Source organism: Macaca fascicularis, chromosome X (assembly GCF_037993035.2).
Source record: "Macaca fascicularis isolate 582-1 chromosome X, T2T-MFA8v1.1".
Taxonomy (NCBI): domain Eukaryota; kingdom Metazoa; phylum Chordata; class Mammalia; order Primates; family Cercopithecidae; genus Macaca; species Macaca fascicularis.
Window position 1 is genome coordinate 159,948,306 of NC_088395.1, and position 24,628 is coordinate 159,972,933.

The 24,628-nt window shown below is 51.3% G+C and overlaps 1 protein-coding gene across 2 annotated transcripts; it reads left to right on the top strand.

Annotated features, from left to right (window-relative positions):
• The first annotated feature begins 21,998 nt into the window (after positions 1-21,998).
• AVPR2 (arginine vasopressin receptor 2) lies at positions 21,999-24,494 on the top strand. 2 transcript variants are annotated; one of them, XM_005594940.5, is made up of 4 exons: positions 21,999-22,097; positions 22,297-22,493; positions 22,851-23,726; positions 23,835-24,494. In XM_005594940.5, exons 2-4 carry the CDS (start codon positions 22,469-22,471, stop codon positions 24,038-24,040), a joined length of 1,107 nt encoding a protein of 368 aa, XP_005594997.1. In that variant the 5' UTR covers positions 21,999-22,097; positions 22,297-22,468; the 3' UTR covers positions 24,041-24,494. The 2 variants fall into 2 exon arrangements, with proteins under 2 accessions (XP_005594997.1, XP_045239684.2); XM_045383749.3 differs by having other exon boundaries at positions 22,440-22,493.
• Positions 24,495-24,628: the final 134 nt, after the last annotated feature.

Sequence of the window (24,628 nt, forward strand, 5' to 3'; positions counted from 1 at the left end):
TGCATGCCTATAGTCTCAACTACTCAGGAGGCTGAGGTGGGAGGATCCCTGGAGCCCAAGAGGTTGAGGCTGCAGTGAGCCATGATCACGCCACTACACTCCAGCCTGGGCGACAGAGTGAAACCCTGTCTCAAAAAAAAAAAAAAAAAATCAGTTTTATTGGAGTATAGTTTACATACAGTAAAATTCATCCTTTTGAGGTTTACAGTTCAATGAGTTTTGGTGAATGTTGTGTAACCATCACCAAAACCATGCTCTAGAACATCTCATCACCTCTCCAAATTCCCACATGCCCTTTGCAGCCAACCACTCCCTCCACCCCCTGCCCTTGGCCACCTCTGATTTGATTTCTGTCTTTTCTAAACTTTATTATAAATTGAATCATGTGGTATGTATTCTTTTGTCTGGCTTCTTTCACGCAGCATACGTTTTGAGCTTCATCCGTGTTGGTGTGTGTGTTTGTGTGTGTGTGTGTGTGAGAGAGAGAGAAAGAGAGAGAGAGAGCGAGAGAGAGCAGTGCATTTCCTTTTGATTGCCGAATAGTATTCCATTGTTTGGCTGGATCGGGGTTTGTTCAGCCATTCACCCGCTGAAGGACACTTGGGTGGTTTCCTGCTTTGTGTCATTATGATGGAGTGGCTCTAAACATTTATGTGCAGGCTTGTGTGTAAACGCGCATCTTCATTTCTCTAAGGTAACTGCTTAGGAGTGGATTGTTCGGTCAAGTGGTAGATTGACGTTGAACCTGCCTTTGTCTTTGGACTGTGCAGGTCAGCTGGTCGCACAGTGATGACTGCTGTTATCTCTGGATGTAGTCATGCCAGCTGAGTGTTTGCTTTCTATTTGTCCTGCTTTCCCCATTTCTCTCCCCCACCTCCACTTCATTATTTTTTTATTAGTGTTGTTATTACTTTGAGACAAGGTCTTGCTCTGTTGCCTAGGCTGGAGTGCAGGGGTGTGACCAGGGCTCACTGCAACCTTGACCTCCTGGGCTCAAGTGATCCTCCCACCACAGCCTCCCAAGTACTGGGACAACAGATGTGCCACCACCATACCTAATTTTTTTTTCTTTTTTTGGTAGAAGTGAGGTCTCACTATGTTGCCCAGACTGGTCTTGAACTCCTGGGCTCAAGTGGTGATCCACCTACCTTGGCCTCACAAAAGTGCTGGGATTACAGGAGTGAGCCACTGCACCCGGCCTCACCCCCACTTTGTATCAGTGAAGGTGTGTCCAGAGTTGGTTCCTTCCAGTGGGTTCTTGGTCTGGCTGACTTCAAGAATGAAGCTGCGGACCTTCGCAGTGAGTGTTACAGTTCTTAAAGGTGGCACAGACCCAAAGTGTGAGCAGCAGCAAGATTTATTGTGAAGAGTGAAAGAACAAAGCTTCCACGGCATGGAAGGGGACCCAAGCGGGTTGCCCCTGCTGGTGGAGGGAAGGTGGGGTAGCCAGCTTTTATTCCCTTATTTTTCACCTCCCACATCCTGCTGATTGGTCCATTTTACAGAGTGCTGATTGGTGCATTTACAATCCTCTAGCTAGACACAGAGTGCTGATTGGTGCATTTTTACAGACTGCTGATTGGTGTGTTTACAATCCTCTAGCTAGATAGAAAAGTTCTCCAAGTCCCCACTCAACCCAGGAAGTCTAGCTGGCTTCACCTCTCAAAGGTTCAGGATAGGAAGCAGAAATTCCTCCTGTGATCATGAACAGAAAGGAATTCTGTAGAAGTGATCAGATGCGTACTTGACCATTGGATGGGTCAAAAGAGTCGACTCTGGGCTGGGTGTCAGTAACACCAGTGCAGACCTGGCTCCCCAAGGAAGCTGCTACCTCTGCCACCATCCACAAGGTGGGGGATTGGGAGGCAGCCAGTGTAACCTTTGAGTTCAAAAAGATACCACCAAAGTCATGACCTGAGGATCAGCAAGCTGGGACCTGGAAGCCATTGCCACAAGTGCCCCTCAACAACCAAGGAGTGGAGGTTAGACCCCAGAAATTCCTTGATGTCTAGCAGAAACGTAGCCCCACACAGCAGAAGGGTGACTTCTCTTCCTTCGGTCATCCAAACTTCATGTGAGCACACCAGATTGGCAAAACTAAATTTGCTTCCCAAAGCCCAGCTGCTCTGGAGTCTGGGACATTTCCAGCCTCTGCCATGCAGAGCCCACGAGGTGGGAGTGAGTGCCCAGAGCTGTCAACACACCCAGGGAGACGCTCTGCTCTTGGTCATCTTTTAGATGGACTGGATTTGTTTTCTTATTCTATTTTCCCCTCTGTTTGTTTAGAAGTGTTCTATGAAATTTTTAGTAGTTCCTCTACCTATTTTAACATGTATTCTTAACAAAGTCTAAAGTTAACCAATACCTCTGCTCTGTTGGTTTTAATGTAGGTGCATAAATTATTTTATACTCCTGCCTTCAAGAGGTAGTGCCTAATTCTCCTCCTCTTGAGTATAGGCTGGACTCGGTGGCTCACTTTTTTTTTTTTTTTTTTTTGAGATGGAGTTTTGCTGTTGTTGCCCAGGCTGGAGTGCAATGGTGTGATCCCGGCTCACCACAACCTCCACCTCCTGGGTTCAAGCAATTCTCTTGCCTCAGCCTCCCAAGTATCTGGGATTACAGGCATGCGCCACACCACGCCTGGCTAATTTTTGTATTTTTAGTAGCGACAGAGTTTAACCATGTTGGTCAGTCTGGTCTCGAAATCCTGACCTCAAGTGATCCACCCACCTTGGCCTCCCAAAGTGCTGGGATTACAGGTGTGTGAGCCACCACGCTGGGCTTCTTTTTTTTTTTTTTTTTTTTTTTTGAGAAGGCGTCTCAGTCTGTTGCCCAGTCTGTTGCCCAGGCTGGTGGCTCACTGCGACCTCCAACCCCTGGGTTCAAGCGATTCTTCTGCTTCAGCCCCCCAAGTAGCTGGGATTACAAGCGCCCACCAGCACGTCCAGCTAATTTTTGTATTTTTAGTAGATACAGGGTTTCATCATGTTGGCCAGGCTGGTCTCGAACTCCTGACCTCAGGTGATCCGCCCGCCTCAGCCTCCTAAAGTGCTGGAATTTCAGGCTTGAGCCACTGTGCCCGGCCTCACTTCTTTTTTAAATTTTATTTTAGAAGTTGGGGTCCTGCTCTGTCACTCAGGCTGGAGTGCTGTGGCATGCAGCCTTGAACTCCTGGGCTCAAGTCATCCTCCCATCTCAGCCTTCTGAGGAGCTGGGACCACAAGCACACACCACCACACCTGGCTCATCACTTCTGAGGAATAAAATAAAGCAGAAGCAATGGCTGCAGCTGTGGGGACTAGGTCACACAGGCACTGCTGCTTCCTCCTTGTTCTCTCTCTCTCTCTCAGATTGGTCTGTTGGGTGAAGCCAGGTGCCACATCGTGAGGACACTCAACAGCCCTATGGAGGAGCTCATGTGGAGAGAAACAAAGGTCTTCCGCCAACAACCATGAGTGTGCCACTTTGAAAAGGATCCTCCAGCCCCAGCCAAGCCTTTGCATGACTGCAGTCATGGCCAGAATCGCACTGCAGCCTCACAAGAGCCTTTGAGCTAGAACCATCCAGCTAAGCCACTCCTGAATCCTGACTCACAGAGATTATGATATAATAAATGGTTACTGTCATAGGCCGGGCGCGGTGGCTCAAGCCTGTAATCCCAGCACTTTGGGAGGCCGAGATGGGCGGATCACGAGGTCAGGAGATTGAGACCATCCTGGCTAACACAGTGAAACCCCGTCTCTACCAAAAAATACAAAAAACTAGCCGGGCGAGGTGGCGGGTGCCTGTAGTCCCAGCTACTCGGGAGGCTGAGGCAGGAGAATGGCGTAAATCCGGGAGGCGGAGCTTGTAGTGAGCTGAGATCCGGCCACTGCACTCCAGCCTGGGCGACAGAGTGAGACTCCGTCTCAAAATAAATAAATAAATAAATAAATAAATAAATAAATAAATAAATAAAAATTAAAAAATAAATGGTTACTGTCATTTTGAACCACTGCCTTTGGGAGTGATTTGGTTTGCAGCCACAGATCACTTACACATCTTCCCTCCTCCTACACAATGCACTGCCTGGGATAACATACTAGCCACATGAGGTGGACCCTATTCTCATGTAGGAACGAGGAAGGCAGTAACCTCAGATATGTGGACAGGAACCCAGGCAGAGTCAGCCGTCTGAGCTTTGGGAAGCCTGGTTTTCAGTAGCTCTAGGGACCAGCTTATCTTACCCACACTCCCACACCCCCACCTTCCCACCCCTGAGCTACTGTTATGGTGCTGCAGTCCCCACGGTGCCTGTCACTACCCACCAGCTGCCGTCCCCTCTCCTCTGTGTCCATCTTTTCTTCATCTCTTTGCTTCTCCTGGCATTATCCTGCTTTGTGACAAATACTCATGGCTTTTTCTGCACATGTCTTTTGGCTTTTAATCTCACTGAAGTTTCAATTCCAAGAGAGAGAAATTTATGGGCCCAAATACTCATTATTCTCATTTTGGCAGAGCCTTCATGCCAGGTAACTTCGTAGGCAACTAACCAGCCTATGGACTAGCTAGTCTTGGCCAGGTGCGGGCTCCTGGTCCAGGAAGCTGAGGCCAAGGTTGGTTCAAGCTGTGTGATATGCAGTATGGCCATCTGTTATGGACTGAATGTTTATGTGCCCCCAAAATTCGTACGTTGAAGTCCTAACCCCCAGATGGAGCAGATAAAGAAGAACAGAGAGGCTGGACGTGATGGCTCATGCCTGTAATCCCAGCACTTTGGGAGACCAAGGTGGGCAGATAACCTGAGTCCAGGAGTTCGAGACTAGCTTGGGCCACATGGTGAAACCCTATCTGTACAAAAAATACAAAATATTAGCCAGGCATAGTGACACACACCTGTAGTCTGTTACTTGGGAGGCTGAGGTGGGAGAATCACTTGAGCCTTGGTGGAGGAGGCTGTAGTGAGCCGAGATTGCACCACCGCACTCCAGCCTGGGTGATAGAGTAAGACCCTGCCTCAAAAAAAAGAAAGAGAGAGAGAGAGGGAAAAAAAAAGAATGAATGAATGAATGAGAGAGAGAGAAAGAAAGAAATAAAGAAAGAAAGAAAGAGAGAGAGAGAGAGAAAGAAAGAAAGAAGAAAGAAGAGGAAAAAAAGAGAAAGTAAAAGAACACAACAAAAGCACTCTTCCCTCCCTTCCACCACTGCCCCTACCATGTGAGGACACAGTGAGAAGGTGGCTGTCTCCAAACCAGGAAGACAGCCCTCACCAGAAGTGGACCCTGCCAGACCTTGATCTGGGACTTCCAGCCTCCAGAATTGTGAGAAGATAAATTTCCATTGTTTAAGCCACCCAGTCTGTGGTATTTTGTGATGACAGCTGGAGCTGACTAAGACACCACCAATGTGTAAGTCACTGGCTAGTGGTGCTGCTGCAGCAGGAAGTATGTCTTGGTGGGCATCTTGCTCAGCCTCTCCTATCTAACCACACTGAAGTCGTGCATTCCCTTGTCTTTACTTTATACTAGGCCCACGAAGCCCCGTGGTTTGAACAGAATTGCTTATTTGCCTTCACCACTCCTCCTCACAGCCTGGAGGTGATCATGTTACTGTGTAGACTGGTATCCCTAGGGGCTTATGGGCTCCAAACAAGCTGCCCATGAATATCACAATCCTGCCACACGCCCTTAGCCAGCCCTGCTTCCCCTTCCACTCAGTGCACCTTCTAGACTTTCTCCACATACTGTTGATTTGAAAATGAAAGTCACTGGCCAGCGTGGTGGCTCCTGCCTGTAATCCCAGCACCTTGGGAGGCCAAGGCGGGCGGGTCACTTGAGGTCAGGAATTTGAGACCAGCCTGTCCAACAAGGTGAAACCCTGTCTCTACTAAAAGTTAAAAAAAAAATAGCCAGGCATGATGGGGCACCTGTAATCCCAGCTACTTGGGAGACTGAGGCAGGAGAATCAGTTGAACCCAGGAGGCGGAGGTCGCAGTGAGCCGAGATCCTGCCACTACACTCCATCCTGGGCAACAGAGCAAGACTCCATCAGAAAGAAAGAAAGACAGATAGAAGGAAGGAAGGAAGGAAAGAAAGAAAGGAAAGAGAGAGAAAGCAAGCAAGCGAAAGTGACAGATGAAGCATTCAATTTCTCTTCCTCATGAAATCCCACCAAAATGACAGTAAATGACTTTTTAAAAAGAAAAACCTCCCAAGGACAGAAATAATGGGAAAATAGATAACAGCTGCAAAATCATGGGAGCTGAACAGTAACTGATGAAGCAGACCCAGGAAAGTGGGACAATGGGGAAGGCTGAGCACCACCTGAATTTCACTGCAGAACCCACACACATCCTAGAGAGGAGCCAGAAAATGGGGGTGAGTATGGAAGTGCCATTAAAAGTCTGTTGAAGAGGCAGTTAGATCTCCACGTGCTTTTCCCCATCCCAACAGAACAGAATGTTTACTCTTTGGAGATGATGAAGCAAAGAGTGTTCCAAGTGGGGAATAAATTCCAGGAGCAGCTTAGATGATAGCATACTAAAAATGAGGGGGTTGAATAAATATTTACCTACTGAATTTGGACCACTTTGGACCCTCTTGGCCCACTCTGTTTCTCAAGTGCTGACAACCAGCCTCAGGCATCAGGCTACCCATCTTTGGGTATTTGGCCATCCCAAGGTGAAGGAACTAAAGGTAGTAAAATTGGGGTTCTCCAGTAAAACAAGCCCAGCCAGATCATCCTATGATGAGGCTCATAGTTGACATGTCCTTCCCTTCCATTCAGCTCATTAGTGCCCCATTCATTTTTTTTTTTTTTTTTTTTTTGAGACGGAGTTTCACTCTTGTCGCCCTGGCTGGAGTGCAGTGGAGCCATCTCGGCTCACTGCAATCTCCACCTCCCGGGTTCAAGCGATTCTCCTGCCTCAGGCTCCCGAGTAGCTGGCACTACAGGTGTGCACCACCACGCCCGGCTAATTTTTGTATTTTTAGTAGAGAGAGGGTTTCACCATGTTGGCCAGGATGGCTTTGATCTCTTGACCTCAGGTGATCTGCCCACCTCAGCCTCCCAAAGTGTTGGGATTACAGGTGTGAGTTGCCACGCCCAGCCTGCCCTATTCTTAAATATGAGAAGACAACCAAGGATCACCAGACACCTGAGGAAAACCTCTAGCATGAAAGCAGGAAAGATCAAGATCAAAACAAAGAGGAAAACAATTGTTGGGAAACACAACTATGAGAGATAAGAATTTTTAAAACTAGGCCAGGCACGGTGGCTCACGCCTGTAATCCCAGCACTTTGGGATGCTGAGACGGGCGCTTCACGAGGTCAGGAGTTTGAGACCAGCCTGACCAACATGGTAAAACCCGCTCTCTACTAAAAAATGCAAAAATTAGCTGGGCGTGGTGGCACATGTCTGTCATCCCAGCTACTCAGAAGGTTGAAATAGGAGAATTGCTTGAACTCGGGAGGCAGAGATTGCAGTGAGCTGAGATTGCACCATGGCACTCCAACCTGGGCAACAGAGCAAGACTCTCTCATTAAAAAGAAAAAAAAGGCCGGGCGCGGTGGCTCAAGCCTGTAATCCCAGCACTTTGGGAGGCCGAGACGGGCGGATCACGAGGTCGGGAGATCGAGACCATCCTGGTTAACACAGTGAAACCCCGTCTCTACTAAAAAATACAAAAAACTAGCCGGGCGAGGTGGCGGGCGCCTGTAGTCCCAGCTACTGGGGAGGCTGAGGCAGGAGAATGGCGTGAACCCGGGAGGCGGAGCTTGCAGTGAGCTGAGATCCGGCCACTGCACTCCAGCCTGGGTGACAGAGCGAGACTCCGTCTCAAAAAAAAAAAAAAAAAAAAAAAAAAAAAAAAAAAAAAGAAAAAAAAAAGAATTTTTAAAACTATTAACTCACTCAGGGAGATAATAGAATGCAAAAATATCCATGAAACAAGAAGAGGACGCTATAAAAAAGGAACATTCAGAGAACAAACAAGAGTTTTTTGTGGAAGCATGCATGAAAAATTCAATAGATGGATATTTTTCTTCTAACAAAACATAGAAAGTTGCAAGACAACATCACTCCCATCCTAGCTACAAGAACAAGCTGGATCACCTACAAATCATAGAATTTTTTTTATTTTATTTTAAGGCTATTGGGAAGCTGAGGTTGGGGGAAAAAAGAATCAAAATCTTGAAAAGCCCTTTCTAGGAGAAAAAAAGCCCCATAGCTGCTTTTATTTTTGGCAGAGCAGCAGCAGGAAGAGGAGGCTGCCACAGACTTGTGTAAGAAAGAAACAGAGAAACTTTGAACACATTTTAAAAGGCTGAGTGTGGGATGGCATGAGGCTATAGACTCTCTAATGCCTCCAATTAAAGAGAGCTTACATTCACCCACTAACTCTTTTGCATGGGCCTTCACCAAGAGAGTTTGAAGGCAAAGCAGGTGGGTCGAGAGATACTCTCTGAGGTAGAGATGTGTTCAGGCTGCTAAAGTCTGGATGTAGGACAAGGGAACAGACAGGAACCCCCCTGGGGCTCCTGACCTTCCACTGAGTACAGAGCAACTGTAACTGGTGACTGAAGCAGGGCAGGAGGACTGAAGAGTTCATCCCCAGGCTCTAGGAAGTCTTAAGGCAGGACAGAAGAACTGAAACAAACCTTCCAGTTGGTTCTAAGCCTTACCCTGAGTACAAACCAGGAGCCAACTATGGGGTGGAGTGGAGGCAAAAGACCTACAATAGGCACCCGGGAACGTGCGTTCAGGGATCTATCGAAGTCTACGGGTGAGGCAGAAGAGCCAAAGAAACTCCCAGCCACTCAGATCACAAGTCCTGCCAAAGAGAATGTTCTGATCCTGCTCTGAAATCATCTGAAGTATACAGGAAACTGAGTCTACGCAAAGCAACAAGAAACCCCAGACTCCGCTTAACTACACACCAGCCTCTAATACACACACACACATGAACAAACAAGAAGGGTCATGCCCTTTTTTGGGCATAATTTTATTTGTGTCCTCCCCACTGTTCTTTTTTTTTTTTTTTTTTTTTTGAGACGGAGTCTTGCTCTGTCGCCCAGGCTGGAGTGCAGTGGCCGGCTGGAGTGCAGTGGCCAGATCTCAGCTCACTGCAAGCTCCGCCACCCGGGTTTACGCCATTCTCCTGCCTCAGCCTCCCGAGTAGCTGGGACTACAGGCGCCCGCCACCTCGCCCGGCTAGTTTTTTTGTATTTTTAGTAGAGACGGGGTTTCACCATGTTAGCCAGGATGGTCTCGATCTCCTGACCTTGTGATCCGCCCGTCTCGGCCTCCCAAAGTGCTGGGATTACAGGCTTGAGCCACTGCGCCCGGCCTCCCTCCCCACTGTTCTATTACATATATTTACCCAAGAAGGTGTAAATATATATGATTATTTACTTCTTAAAATAGAAATAGGCCAGGTGTGGTGGCTCACACCTGTAATCCCAGCACTTTGGGAGGCTGAAGTGGGAGGATTGCTTGAGACCAGGAGTTTGAGAACAGCCTGGGCAACATGGCAAGACTGTGTCTCTACAAAAAATACAACAATTAGCTGGGTGTGGTGGTGCATGTCTACAGTCCCAGCTACTCAGGAGGCTGAGATGGGAGGATCCCTTGAGCCTGGGAGGTCGAGGCTGCAGTGAGCTGTGATCATGTCACTGCACTCCAGCTTGGCTGACAGAGTAAGACCCTGCCTTAAAAAAAAAAATGGGGCCGGGCGCGGTGGCTCAAGCCTGTAATCCCAGCACTTTGGGAGGCCGAGGCAGGCGGATCACAAGGTCAGGAGATCGAGACCACAGTGAAACCCCGTCTCTACTAAAAATACAAAAAATTAGCCGGGCGCGGTGGCGGGCGCCTGTAGTCCCAGCTACTCAGGAGGCTGAGGCAGGAGAATGGTGGGAACCCGGGAGGCGGAGCTTGCAATGAGCCGAGATCGCGCCACTGCACTCCAGCCTGGGCAACAGCGTGAGACTCCGTCTCAAAAAAAAAAAAAAATGGAATTTGTGAAGGGCTCACCTGGGTAGTCCTGGCCCAGGTCTTCCATGTGGTAGCTGTCAGATGGTGGCTGAAGTTGGAACAGTGTGGTGCCGGAGCAACTGAGAGTTGCCTGGGCATCTCTCCCTCTTTATATTGCCTCAGAGCCTTTTTTTTTTTTTTTTTTTTTTTTTTTTTTTTTAAGACGGTGTCTCACTTTGTTGCCCAGGCTAGAGTGCAGTAGCGGGATCTCAGCTCACTGCAACCTCTGCCTCCCGGGTTCAAGTGATTCTCCTGCCTCAGCCTCCTGAGTAGCTGGGATTACAGGCATGCACTGCCATGCCCCAGCTAATTTTTTGTAGTTTTAGTAGAGATGGGGTCTCACCATGTTTGCCAGGCTGGTCTCCAACTTCTGACCTCAAGTGATCCGCCCACCTTGGCCTCCCAAAGTGCTGGGATTACGGATGTGAGCCACCGTGCCTGGCCTTTTTTTTTTTTTTGAGACAGAGTCACACTCTGTCCCCAGGCTGAAGTGCAGTGGCATGATCTCGGCTCACTGCAATCTCCGCCTCCCAGGTTCAAGCTATTCTCCTGCCTCAGCCTCCCGAGTAGCTGGGATTACAGGCACACGCCATCACACCCAGTTAATTTTTGTGTTTTTCAGTAGAGACGGGGTTTCACCATGTTGGTCAGGCTGGTCTCTATCTTCTGACCTTGTGATCCGCCTGCCTCAGCCTCCCAAAGTGTTGGGATTACACGCATAGCCACCGTGCCTGGCCTCAGAGCTATTTCGTGTGGTCCTTCCATGATGGCTGATTTGGGCTTTCTTGTAGCCTCAGGGAAGTTGGAATGCTTACATGGTGGCTAAAGGCTTGAAAAGTGAGTGTCCCTGTTAACAAGGCAGAAGCTTCATTACCTTTTCTGCACTAGCCTCAGAAATCAATCAGCACCACCTTTACCATATTATCTTGAGTACAAGAAAGTCACAAGCCTGCCCAGATCATAGGGGGGAGGGTTAAATTCCACCTCTTGATGGGGAAGTGGCAAGGTTCCAGGAGAGCATGTGGGATGGGAGATATTGTTGGGGCTACCTTTGAAAAACACAATCTGCCACACACACCAGTTAAAAAGCAGAGACTGTTGGGCTAGATAAAATAGCTATATGTTATTTACAAGAAGCACATTTGAAGCATAAAGACACAGACATGTTGAGAGTAAAAGTATGGAAAAAGATATACCAAGCAAACACTGAGCATAAGAAAGCTGCCATGGCATCATACTAATGTCAGGTAGAGCAGAATTCAAGACAAAGAGTATTACTAGAGATCAAGAGGGACAGTCATAATGAAAAAGGAACACATAATCAAGAAAACACAACCATTTCAAATATATAAGAACCTAATCTACCAAATATATGAAACAAAATTTATAGGACTAAAGGATTCTAGATACAGATAAATCTCCAAACATACTGGCCGACTTTAACATTCCTTTCTCAGTAAATGATAAAGCAAATACGAAAACAATCAGAAGAGGCCGGGCGCGGTGGCTCAAGCCTGTAATCCCAGCACTTTGGGAGGCCGAGACGGGCGGATCACAAGGTCAGGAGATCGAGACCATCCTGGCTAACATGGTGAAACCCCGTCTCTACTAAAAAATACAAAAAACTAGCCGGGCGAGGTGGCGGGCGCCTGTAGTCCCAGCTACTCCGGAGGCTGAGGCAGGAGAATGGCGTGAACCCGGGAGGTGGAGCTTGCAGTGAGCTGAGACCCGGCCACTGCACTCCAGCCTGGGCGACAGAGCGAGACTCCGTCTCAAAAAAAAAAAAAAAAAAAGAAAACAATCAGAAGAATATAGATTTGAACAACACTATCAACCTAATTGACTCAATTTATATATACGGAACTCTACATCCAACAACAGCAGAACACATATTCTTCTCAAGTGCAGATGGAACCCCAACCAACATAGACAGCTTCTGGGCAATCAAACAAGCCTCAATAAATTACAAAGGGTCAAAATCATACAAAGTATGATTTCTGACCACAATGATGTTGAATTAGAAATCAACAACAAAAAGACATCTAGGAATTTTCTAAATATTTAAGTATTTTGAAATGAAAAAATACCTACTTCCAAATAACCCAAGAACCAAAGAAGAAACCCCAAGTAAAATTATTGGTAGAGGCCGGGCGCGGTGGCTCACGCCTGTAATCCCAGCACTTTGGGAGGCTGAGGCGGGCGGATCACAAGGTCAGGAGATCGAGACCACGGTGAAACCCCGTCTCTACTAAAAGTATAAAAAAAAATTAGCCGGGCGAGGTTGTGGGCGCCTGTAGTCCCAGCTACTCGGGAGGCTGAGCCAGGAGAATGGCGGGAACCTGGGAGGCGGAGCTTGCAGTGAGCCGAGATTGCGCCACTGCACTCCAGCCTGGGCGACAGAGCGAGACTCCGTCTCACAAAAAAAAAAAAAAAAAAAAAAAAAAAATTATTGGTAGAACATATTTTTCACTGAATAGAAATGAAAACAAAATATCAAATTTGGGAATTCAACGAAACAACTGAGAGGAAAATGAACTACTTATATTAGAAAAGCAGAAAGGTCCCAAAATAATTATTTAAGTTTCTACTTTAAGAAACTAGAGCCAGTCACGGTGGCTCACACCTGTAATCCCAGCACTTTGGGAGGGCTGAGGCAGGCGGCAGATCACGAGGTCAAGAGATCGAGACGATCCTGGCCAACATGGTGAAACCCCATCTCTACTAAAAAATATAAAAATTAGCTGGGCGTGGTGGTGTGTGCCTGTAATCCTAGCTACTGCTACTCAGGAGGCTGAGGCAGGAGAATTGCTTGAATCTGGGAGGCAGAAGGTGCAGTGAGCCAAGATCGCACCACTGCACTCCAGCCTGGTGACAAAGCGAGACTTCATCTCAAAAAAAAAAAAAAAAAAAAAGAAAAAGAAAAAGAAAAAGAAACTAGAAAGGAAAGGGCTAATTAAATCCAAAATAAGCATAAGGGAGGGGATAATAAACAGTATAAATCAGTAAAACAGAAAAAATTAAAAAGAGAGGGCAGTACATAGTGGCTCACGTCTGTAATTTCAGTGCTTTGGGAGGCCAAGGTGGGAGGATCACTTGAGGCCAGAAGTTCAAGACCAGCCTGGGCAACAGAGCGAGACCCTGTCTCTACAAGTAGCTAGGATTACAGGTAGTCACCACCACACCTGGCTATTTTTCTTTTCTTTTCTTTTCTTTTTTTTTTTGAGTCAGAGTCTTACTGTGTCGCCCAGGCTGGAGTGCAGTGGTGCGATCTCGGCTCATTGCAACCTCTACCTTCCGGGTTCAAGCGATTCTCCTGCCTCAGCCTCCCAAGTAGCTGGGACTATAGGCGCATGCCACCATGTCTGGCTAATTTTTTTTGTATTTTCAGTGGAGACGAGGTTTCACCATGTTGGCCAGGCTGGTCTCAAACTCCTGACCTCAAGTGAGGCACCTGCCTCAACCTCTCAGAGTACTAGGGTTGCAGGCGTGAGCCACTATGCCCGGCCTCTATAAAAAAATTTAAAATTAGCCAGGTGGACTGGGCGCGGTGGCTCATGCCTGTAATCCCAGCACTTTGGGAGGCCGAGGTGGGTGGAACCTGAGGTCAGGAGTTCAAGACCAGCCTGGCCAACATAGTAAAACCCTGTCTCTACTAAAAATACAAAAAAATTAGCCGGGCATGGTGGCATGTGCCTGTAGTCCCACCTACTCAGGAGGCCAAGGCAACAGAATCACTTGAACCCCGGAGGCAAAGGTTGTGGTGAGCTGAGATCACACCATTGCACTCTAGCTTGGGCGACAGAGTGAGACTCCATCTCAGAAAAAAAAAAAAAAAAAAAAAAAAAGCCAAATGTGGTGGTGACTACCTGTAATTCTAGCTACTGGGGAGGCTGGGGCAGGAGGATTGTTTGAGCCCAGGAGTTTGCAGTTGCAGTGAGCTATCATCACACCTCTGCACTCCAGCCTGGGTGACAGAGTGAGACCCTGTCTCTAAACAAACTAGGAAAAAAAAAAAAAAACCCAAACAATATCACAAAGCAAAACAACAAATGAGGAATAAACGGGGCTGGGCACGGTGGCTCATGTCTGTAATCCGAGCACTTTGGGAGACTGAGGTGGGTGGATCTCCTGAGGTCAGGATTTCGAGACCAGCCTTGCCAACATGGATGAAACCCTGTGTCTACTAAAAAGACAAAAACTAGCTGGGCGCGGTGGCAGGCGCCTGTAATCCCAGCTACTTGGGAGGCTGTGGCAGGAGAATCACTTGAACCTGGGAGGCAGAGGTTGCAGTGAGCCAAGATTGTGCCACTGCACTCTAGCCTGTATGACAGAGTGAGACTTCGTCAAAAAAAAAAAGAAGGAGAAGAAGAAGGAGAAGGAGAAGAGGAAGAGGAAGAGGAAGAGGAAGAGGAAGAAGAAGAAGAAGAAGAAGAAGAAGAAGAAGAAGAAGAAGAAGAAGAAGAAGAAGAAGAAGAAGAAGAAGAAGAAGAAGAAGAAGAAGAAGGAAGAAAGGAGAAAGAAGAAAGAAGAAGAATAAATGGATCAAAACAAAATCTGCTTCCTTGAAAAAATCAGGCTGGGTATGGTGCTATTCCCAGCACTTTGGGAGGTGGAGGCAGGTGAATTGCTTGAGCCTAGGAGTTTGAGACTAGCCTGGACAACCTGACAAAACCCTGTCTCTACACAAAATACAGAAATTAGCCAGGTGTGGTGGCTCATGCCTGCAGTCATAGCTACTAGGGAGGCTAAGGTGGGAGGATCACTTGAGCTCAGGAGGTCCAGGCTGTAGTGAGCTGAGATCTCACCACTGCACTCCAGCCTGGATGACAGAGTGAGACCCTGTCTCAAAAATAAAAAATAAAGAAAAGAAAGAAAGAAACGAAAAGATCATGGGATGCCGAGATGGGTGGATCACCTGAGGTCAGGAGTTCAAGACCAGCCTGGCCGACATGGTGAAACCCCATCTGTACTAAAAATACAAAAAATTAGCCAGGCATGGTGGTGGGCATCTGTAATCCCAGCTACTTGGGAGGCTGAGGCAGGAGAATTGCTTGAACCCAGGAGGTGGAGGTTGCAGTGAGCCGAGATCACACCACTGCACTCCAGCCTGGGCAACAAGAGCAAAACTTCGCTTCAAAACAGAAAGAAACAAAACAAAAAGATCAATGAAATTGATAAGCCTCTAGCCAGACTGATCAGAAAAAAAAAAAATGGAGAGAAGATACAAATTACCAATATGAAGAGTAAGAGAGAGGGGGGCATTATTACAGATCCTACAAAAATAAAAAAGTGATAATAAGAGGATGTTGTGAAAAACTTATTCCAATACATCCAACAACTTAGATGAAATGGACAAATTCCTTGAAAGATACAAATGGTCAAAGCTCATTTAGGAAAAAATAGATAACCTGATTAGCCCTATATCTGTTAGAGGAGTTGAATTTATAACTGAAAAAAATTCTCGGCTAGGCGCGATGGCTCACGCCTGTAATCCCAGCACTTCGGGAGACCAAGGCAGGTGGATCACGAGGTCAGGAGATCGAGACCATCCTGGCTAACACGGTGAAACCCCTGTCTCTGTTAAAAAAAATATATACAAAAAAATTAGCCGGGCGTGGTGGCGGGTGCCTGTAGTCCCAGCTACTCCAGAGGCTGAGGCAGGAGAATGGCGTGAATCCGGGAGGCAGAGCTTGCAGTGAGCCGAGATCACACCACTGCACTCCAGCCTGGGCGACAGAGTGAGACTCAGTCTCAAAAAAAAAAATTCTCTACAAACTCTTCCAGAAAGCAGAAAGAGAGAACACTTCTCAACTCATTTTATAAAGTCAGCATTATAGCCATCCCCAAACCAAAGATATTACAGAAAAGGAAACTGTAGACCAGCATCTCTCATTAATACAGATGTAAAAATGGTAAACAACGGCCAGGCGCAGTGGCTCACGCCTGTAGTCCCAGCACTTTGGGAGGCCAAGGCAGGTGGATCACCTGAGGTCAGGAGTAATAGCAAAACTCCGGCTCAAAAAAAAAAAAAAGAAAAAAGAAAAAAAAAAGAAACAATTCAATACTCACTTGTGATAAAAGCTTTCAGTATACTGGGAGACAGAGTGAGAGAGTATGCCTCCTCCCCACCAAAAAAAATTAAAAAAAAAAAAAGAAGTTACAAAGTACTACGTACTCATTTATTTATTTATTTTTATTATTATTATGATTTTTGAGATGGAGTCTTGCTCTGTCACCCAGGCTGGAGTGCAATGGCAAGATCTCGGCTCACTGCAACCTCTGCCTCCCAGGTTCAAGTGATTCTCCTGCCTCAGCCTCTGAGTAGCTGGGATTACAGGCGTGCACCACCACGCCCGGCTCATTTTTGTATTTTTAGTAGAGACGGGGTTTCACCATGTTGGTCAGACTGGTCTCCAACTCCTGACCTCAGGTGATCTGCCCGCCTCGGCCTCCCAAAGTGTTGGGATTACGGATGTGAACCACTACCCCTGGCCCTTATTTATTTATTTTTTGAGATGGAGTTTCACTCTTGTCACCCAGGCTGGAGTGCAGTGGTGTAATCTCGGCTCACCACAACTTCTTCTTCTTTCTCCTGGGTTCAAGTGATTCTCCTGCCTCAGCCTCACAAGTAGCTGGGATTACAGGCGCACACCATCATGTGCGGCTAATTTTTCAAAATACTACATACTCTATGATTCTATTTATATAAAGTTCTAGAAAAGGAAAATCTATAGTGATAGATCAGTGTTTGCTAGGCTTTCAGGTAGGGGAAGAAACTTGACTGCAAAAGGCCACGAGGGAACTTTCTGGAATGTTCAAAATATTTATTCTATGTCATGACTGTGGTTGTGGTTACATGACTGTATGCATTTGTCAAATCTTATTGAACAGTGCAATTAAAAATAATGAATTTTACTGTATGCTAATCATACCTCAATAAAGCCGGAAAAAAAGTCATTCTGGAGGAGAGAAATCAGAAGAGAGAAATCATTGCCTGATGAGGGCCGTTGCAGGGTGGTGAGTGTGTGAGCACTGAGGACACCCGGAGCAGCTGCTGCAATAATCTGGGGGAGGAACGTGCAGGCGGAGAGAGCACGAGGAAGTCAGACTGGGGAACCCCAAGACAGTTACCCAAACAGCCCACTAACAGGAACTGCAGCCGCCCGCCGCTGGGAGGAAACGGGGAGGGCCCATTGCCTTTTTTAAAAAAAATCTCTGCAGCTTTGCCAGGGAGCCGCCTCCTGCCTGACTGTCACGTGATGACCTGGAGGCCATCTATGGGTACGGCCCTCAAGCCCTCAACGCTCACCCTTCTTCTACCCCCGGCCCCTCACCCCAGCACCTGCTGAAGACCCTGGCCCTCCCTTCCACTCCGCAGGGCTCCTAATCTATCCAGTTCCATGGGCTGCCTTCCCGCAGCCATCAACAGGCTCTGTCCAGCTTTTCCAGTTATTATTCACTCAGGTGAATGGACACAATTAGATGATCATCCGCAGACTGTCTTCCTGTCATCATTGGCCACACCGTCACACACACCACACACCACACACCCTCACGTGCACACCCTCACACACGCACACCCTCACACATGCACACCCTCCTACACACACCTTCACACATGCACACCCTCACACACATCCACACAACACATGCACACCCACACACGCACACCCTCACATACACGCACATCCACACACACGCAAACCCACGCACACCATCACACACACCGTCACACACACCTTCACGCACACCCTCACACACATGCACACCCTCACACACGCACACCCTCACACACATGCACACCCTCACACGCACACCCTCACACACCCTCACATGCACACTGCCACACACACCCTCACATGCACACCCTCACACACACACACCCATACCCGCAAACCCTCACGCACATGCACACCCTCACACACACCCCCGCACACACCCTCATACCCGCAAACCCTCATGCACATGCACACCCTCACACACACCCCCCACACACACACCCTCATACCCGCAAACCCTCACACACACGCACACCCTCACACACACCCCCCCACACACACCCTCGTACCCGCAAACCCTCACACACACGCACACCCTCACACACACCCCCCACACACACCCTCGTACCCGCAAACCCTCACACACATGCACACCCTCACACACACCCTCACACACACACCCTCGTACCCGAAAACCCTCACACACACGCACACCCTCACACACACCCCCCCACACACACCCTCGTACCCGCAAACCCTCACACACACGCACACCCTCACACACACCCCCACACACACACCCTCATACCCGCAAACCCTCACACACGCACACCTTCACACACACCCTCACACACACACCCCACACACACACCCTCGTACCCGCAAACCCTCACACACATGCACACCCTCACACACACCCCCACACACACACCCTCGTACCCGCAAACCCTCACACACATGCACACCCTCACACACACACCCCACACACACACCCTCGTACCCGCAAACCCTCACACACATGCACACCCTCACACACACACCCCACACACACACCCTCGTACCCGCAAACCCTCACACACATGCACACCCTCACACACACCCTCACACACACACCCTCGTACCCGCAAACCCTCACACACATGCACACCCTCACACACACCCCCACACACACACCCTCGTACCCGCAAACCCTCACACACATGCACACCCTCACACACATGCACACCCTCACACACACACCCCACACACACACCCTCGTACCCGCAAACCCTCACACACATGCACACCCTCACACACACCCTCACACACACACCCTCGTACCCGCAAACCCTCACACACATGCACACCCTCACACACATGCACACCCTCACACACACCCTCACACACACCCCCACACACACACCCTCGTACCCGCAAACCCTCACACACATGCACACCCTCACACACACACCCTCACATTCACACTTGTGCACTTGAGTTTTTATTAAATTTGTTTTTGTCCCCTTCAATCCCATCCTCCAACCCGTTGTTCCTCCCTGTCTCCTGGGCTCCACGTATTATGCTCCTTCGGGTCACAGTCCCTGTGAGGGCCGTTTCTGTTGACAGGCACTTGGCTCCTTCATCCTTCCCACTGCCCACAGGCTCTGTCATCTGCACAAGCACCCCTCCCACACAATCAGGGGCCTCTTTCTCCACGTCCTTGGCTGCCTCCTCTTTGTCTTCCACCCCTTACAAATCCTTCAGGGCCCTTCAAATGCCTTTTCCACCTGCCTGCCCCCTCTAGCCCCGCTGCCCAGTGTTAGGTGGGTCACACCATTTCTCTCCTGGGTGACAGGCACAGCTTCCACCGGCCTCCCTGCCTCCACTCTTCTCTGCACAAGCCCATGTGCTCCTGGGGCAGAGCCCAGGTCCTTCCATCTCTGTAGCCACAGTGCTGGGCCAGCGGCACTTGCAGTTTGGTGAATGGAGGGTTCTGATCATGGGGAACCGGTGGATAGAGAGGGACAAACAGTGTCCCCTCAATCTGTCTCCTGTCCTTTTCTGCCCAGGTACTAGGCTGGAAGATCAGGAGCCACACCTCGGCACTCACAGAGCCCTTTCTGCAAGTCTTAGAGTGACCAGTGGGAGGTGTGCACAGGGGTGCTGCATTGGCAGCAGTGGGGGCCTGGCCCACCCCCAGATAGATGCCCTGCTCCTGTTAATGCCCAAGGGCAGGGGCTTGAGGCAGCCCAGTGCCATCCCTGCTGACTCACGTGGGCCTAGTGTGAATCAGCACAGTCTGCCCTTCTTCCCATGAGAGCTGCTGCCCAGCCCCATCTTTCTCGGTCCCTGAGGGGTGTCTGTCCAGGGTCTGCCCAGGGCCTCTCTCCTGGCACAGTTCCATGTAGTGCCTGCCCATGTGGCTCCCAGTTCCTCCCGGGGGTCCTGGCTGAGCAGAGTAGCGTTGGGTCCTGATCTAGCTTCTTGTGTCCCAGAGGAGACCGCCATGGGGGCCCTTCCTCCAGACTCTTCCCCAGTTTAACAACAGGATGTGAGGAGTACAGGGGGCAGAGATTGCCACAGGCCTGGCCACGTTGCTAGGGGAGGTCCCAGCCCGCTGCTGAGATCTGGCACTGCACAGCCTCTTTCAGGCAGAGAAACTGATAAGGAGACAGTTGCCTGCTCACCCCAAAAGGCTGGCATGGATTCCTTGGCCTAGCCAGCTTTAGACAGAGGGAACAAAGGTTTTCCCAAGGCCCTGCCAGTCCCCGGCCCTCCCCATCTTACCACCATAGGTCCCCCTCAATCATCAAGTCCCATTGCGCAGAAGGGGAAGCTGAGGTGCCAAGAGCTGGCATGGCCTGTTCAAGGTCACACTACTGGGCAGGGGCCAAGCAGGGGCTGGAGCCTTGCTTTCCTATTCCCCAGCCAGGGTCCCCAAATTCTCTGCCAATTGAGGGCAACCATCTCCTAGTCCATTGATCTGGGTGGCATTAGGAAGGCCATTTCTGTGCTCCTAGGTTAGTGACAGCGTGAGGATGTGCGTGCACTGAGGCGATACGGCTGAAGGGTCAGGCCCTGGGTGCCAGCACTCTGCAGCCTGCCCCCAAGGCGCTCTGCAAAAACATGGTAAAGATGCGTGTGTGCGCTGCGGGGTGTGATGTGCACTTGTGTGTGCTGCGGGTGTGCGCATGCATGTGGGTGTGTGGTGTTGGCTGTGCATGTGTATGTGGTGTGGTGTGGTGTGCAGGTGCGTGCATGTGTGTGGTGTGTATGGTTGTGTGGTTGGTGCATGTGTGGGTGTGTGGCGTATGGGACTGTGTGGTGTGTGCATGTGTGGTGTGTACGAGTGTGTGCATGGTGTGGTGTGTGTGTGGTGTGGCATATGGGTGTGTGGTGGGTGCATGTATGTGTGTGGTGTGACTGTGTACATGTATGTATGCGGTGTGGTGTGTGCACTGTCTCTGGAAAATGCCCACCCTGTGTTCCCACCACCCTAACAGGGCCGGGAGGCGCCAGGGTGCTGCCAGGCTCTCTGGGCAGGAAGAGGAGGCCTTGGCCACGGACTGGACTTGGGCCTGGTCTGTGAGGCTGTTTTGGTCTCTGGCTTCACAGGGCAACAGAGAAGACAGATAAACAGGAAGAAAGCAGCTGCCTTGGGCTGGGCTGGGCTGGGCTGGCCTCGGCTGAGCTAAGCCAGGCCTGGGTGCGGGGGGGAGTGGAAAGAGAACGACTGGGATGAGGGCTGGAGGGGATGTGGGGGCAGGGGAAGGAGAGAGGTGTTGGGGGAGGGAGGAGAAGGGCCCAGGTACAGGGAAGGTGCATCCACACTCATGGCATGTTCAGGAACATGAGCAAGCGTCTCTGTGTCGTGTGTTTGTGGCTGTGTGGCTGTATCATGTATGTGAGGGCGTGTGTGGTGGGAGGGAGCCCTTGAGCACATGGAGATCCCCAGCCCCTCTTCCTGGGACAGGTGCGGCAGGAGGAAGAGGGTGGGGGTGTCCCTGGATCTCACAGGGGTTCATGAAGCCTGACTTGGCCCCTGCCCCACTCCTCCCTTTCCTGTCCCTCACCTCCGGCCAACTGGGCCCTAATTGAGGAGGAGGAGGGGCCTGCGTGGGCCTGGGAGGGGCCCAGCGAAAGTGTTTTCACCCCTTCCTTGCCTGGGCCCAGCGAGGAGCAGGAGGACCCCAACTTGGGAAGGGGGCGTGAAGCTCCCACGAAAAAGCAGCGCAGTCCTGGACCAGACCCACTTCTCTCTGGCCTCAGTTTCCCGACTTATAAAATGGGAATGCTGAACTAAGTGACCTCCCAGAGCACTGCCAGCCCAGACAATCCAACCAGGGGAGTGTGGTAGGGTGAGGGTGGGCGTGGAGGCTATAGCAGTGGGAGGAGGGAGTCCTGGGCCAGGACCAGGGAGGCCCTGGGGAAAGGAAAGGAAACGGGAGGCCAGGGGAGGCCTGGGGGAAAGGGGGAGGGGGAGGAAGTCCCCTCCTGGCCAGGTCACTCCCAGAGGCTGGGCTGGGCCAGGGCGGGGCGGCCGATGGAGAGCAGATCTGAGCACCCGGCCACCTTTACGCTACCACCCAGCTGCCCAGGAGCCCAGCCAGGTAAGGGGCTGCACAGGCCCGCCCCCGTGCCCAGTCCCCAGCCCTCGGATGGCCTCTCTCGGCCTCGGTTGGGGCAGCGGAGTTCTGCGTGTCTGCCTGGGGCGCCCACTTCCAAACCTGGGACTCATGGGCTGCCTGGGGGATCCTGGGTTCTGTGCATCCATCTGTCTGACCGTCCCTCTCAATTTTCCCTGCCCAGGACTGGCCATACTCCCACCGCACACGTGCACACACGCGAACAGGCACCCACTGTGCTGGCATCTCTGTAAGGGCTCCAGTTCAGAGACCTGGGTCATTGGGCTGGCCCCTCGGGCAGAGGCTGAGTCTGCCCATCTCCTCCAGGCCCTCAGAACACCTGTCCTGGCCCCACCATGCTCAGGACGTTCACCACTTCCGGTAAGGCTTGCCCCCCCCCATGAGCCCAGTGGGCAGAATGGCCTTGACGATTTAGGGAAGCCCCTCTTTCTAAAGACCTCCTTCACCCTCACCTCTGGATGCACCTTTCCAGGCTGCCAACGAGCGGGGAGGGGGGCATAGCCCCACTTCCCTGCCAGGGCTGGGGCTGGGGCTGGGGCTGCCCTTCCCTATGGACTGCATGAGCCTAGGGTGTGTATCCCCCATAACATGGCTTTCCTGGAGTCCCCTCTGCTAGGAGCCAGGAAGAGGGTGTCCAGATGGGGGCACGGGAGGCAGGCCTGAGTCCCCATGCACAACACCCTCTCTAACCGGGCCTTCTTCCTCACCCCTGCCCAGCTGTGCTTGGGCACCTCTCTCTGCCCAGCAACAGCAGCCAGGAGAGGCCGCCGGACACCCGGGACCCGCTGCTAGCCCAGGCGGAGCTGGCGCTGCTCTCCATAGTCTTTGTGGCCGTGGCCCTGAGCAATGGCCTGGTGCTGGCGGCCCTAGCTCGGCGGGGCCGGCGGGGCCACTGGGCACCCATACACGTCTTCATTGGCCACTTGTGCCTGGCTGACCTGGCCGTGGCTCTGTTCCAAGTGCTGCCCCAGCTGGCCTGGAAGGCCACCGACCGCTTCCGTGGGCCGGATGCCCTGTGTCGGGCTGTGAAGTATCTGCAGATGGTGGGCATGTATGCCTCCTCCTACATGATCCTGGCCATGACGCTGGACCGCCACCGCGCCATCTGCCGTCCCATGCTGGCGTATCGCCATGGAGGTGGGGCTCACTGGAACCGGCCAGTGCTGGTGGCTTGGGCCTTCTCGCTCCTTCTCAGCCTGCCCCAGCTCTTCATCTTTGCCCAGCGCAATGTGGGAGGTGGCAGCGGGGTCACCGACTGCTGGGCCAGCTTTGTGGAGCCCTGGGGCCGTCGCACCTACGTCACCTGGATCGCCCTGATGGTGTTTGTGGCACCTACCCTGGGTATCGCTGCCTGCCAGGTGCTCATCTTCCGGGAGATTCACACCAGTCTGGTGCCAGGGCCGTCAGAGAGGCCTGGGGGGCGCCGCAGGGGACGCCGGACAGGCAACCCCAGTGAGGGAGCCCGCGTGTCAGCAGCTGTGGCCAAGACTGTGAGGATGACGCTGGTGATTGTGGTCGTCTATGTGCTGTGCTGGGCACCCTTCTTCCTGGTGCAGCTGTGGGCCGCGTGGGACCCGGAGGCACCTCTGGAAGGTGGGTATAGCCATGGCTAGGGCTGTCGGGGGCCACTCGGGCTTGGCGGCGTGCCCCGGTGCACCACCAGCCATCCTGAGCCCAACGTGGATCCCACCACCTTCACAGGGGCGCCCTTCGTGCTGCTCATGTTGCTGGCCAGCCTCAACAGCTGCACCAACCCCTGGATCTATGCATCTTTCAGCAGCAGCGTCTCCTCAGAGCTGCGAAGCTTGCTCTGCTGTGCCCGGGGGCGCACCCCACCCAGCCTGGGTCCCCAAGATGAGTCCTGCACCACCGCCAGCTCCTCCCTGGCCAAGGACACTTCATCCTAAGGAGCTATTGGGTGTCTTGCCTCCAGAGGCTTTGAGAAGCTCAGTTGCCTTCCTGGGGCTGGTCCTGGGGGCCACTGGGAAGGGGACCCATGGAGAATTGGCCAGATCCTGTGGCCCCGAGGCTGGGAAACTGTGTGTCCCTGGACAAGCCGCAGCCCCTGCCTGGGTCTCCACATCCCCAGCTGTATGAGGAGAGCTTCAGGCCCCAAGACTGTGGGGGCCCCTCAGGTCAGCTCACCGTGCTGGGTGTGGGAGGAGCTGCAGCAGAGGGCTGAGGGGCCTGGGGGTGGCAGGAAAGAGGGAGCAGGTGCCCCCAGGTGAGACAGCGGTCCCAGGGACCCGAAAAGGAAGGACCGGGCTGGGGCCAGGGGACCTTCCTGTCTCTGCCTTTCTAATCCCTCCTTTCCTCCATCTCTCCTCATTCTCCCCCTAATAAAAGTTGCACCTCAGCTCATTTTCCACATGGCAAGGGGTCTCTTTGGATCAGGGTAACAGTGGGTGTGGAGGCAGCACACAGCCATACACAGACCCCCACACACATACCCACAGTAATGTGCACAGCTCTGGAACCCATGGTGCAGGCGGCCA

What these genes read in the sequence shown, in the direction of transcription:
- AVPR2 (XM_045383749.3), top strand. Translation starts at nt 22,031, where the DNA reads ATGGAGAGCAGATCTGAGCACCCGGCCACCTTTACGCTACCACCCAGC. An exon ending in CAGGACGTTCACCACTTCCG is followed by an intron (nt 22,494 to 22,850) that starts GTAAGGCTTGCC and finishes ACCCCTGCCCAG; the next exon opens with CTGTGCTTGGGCACCTCTCT. An exon ending in CCCGGAGGCACCTCTGGAAG is followed by an intron (nt 23,727 to 23,834) that starts GTGGGTATAGCC and finishes CCACCTTCACAG; the next exon opens with GGGCGCCCTTCGTGCTGCTC.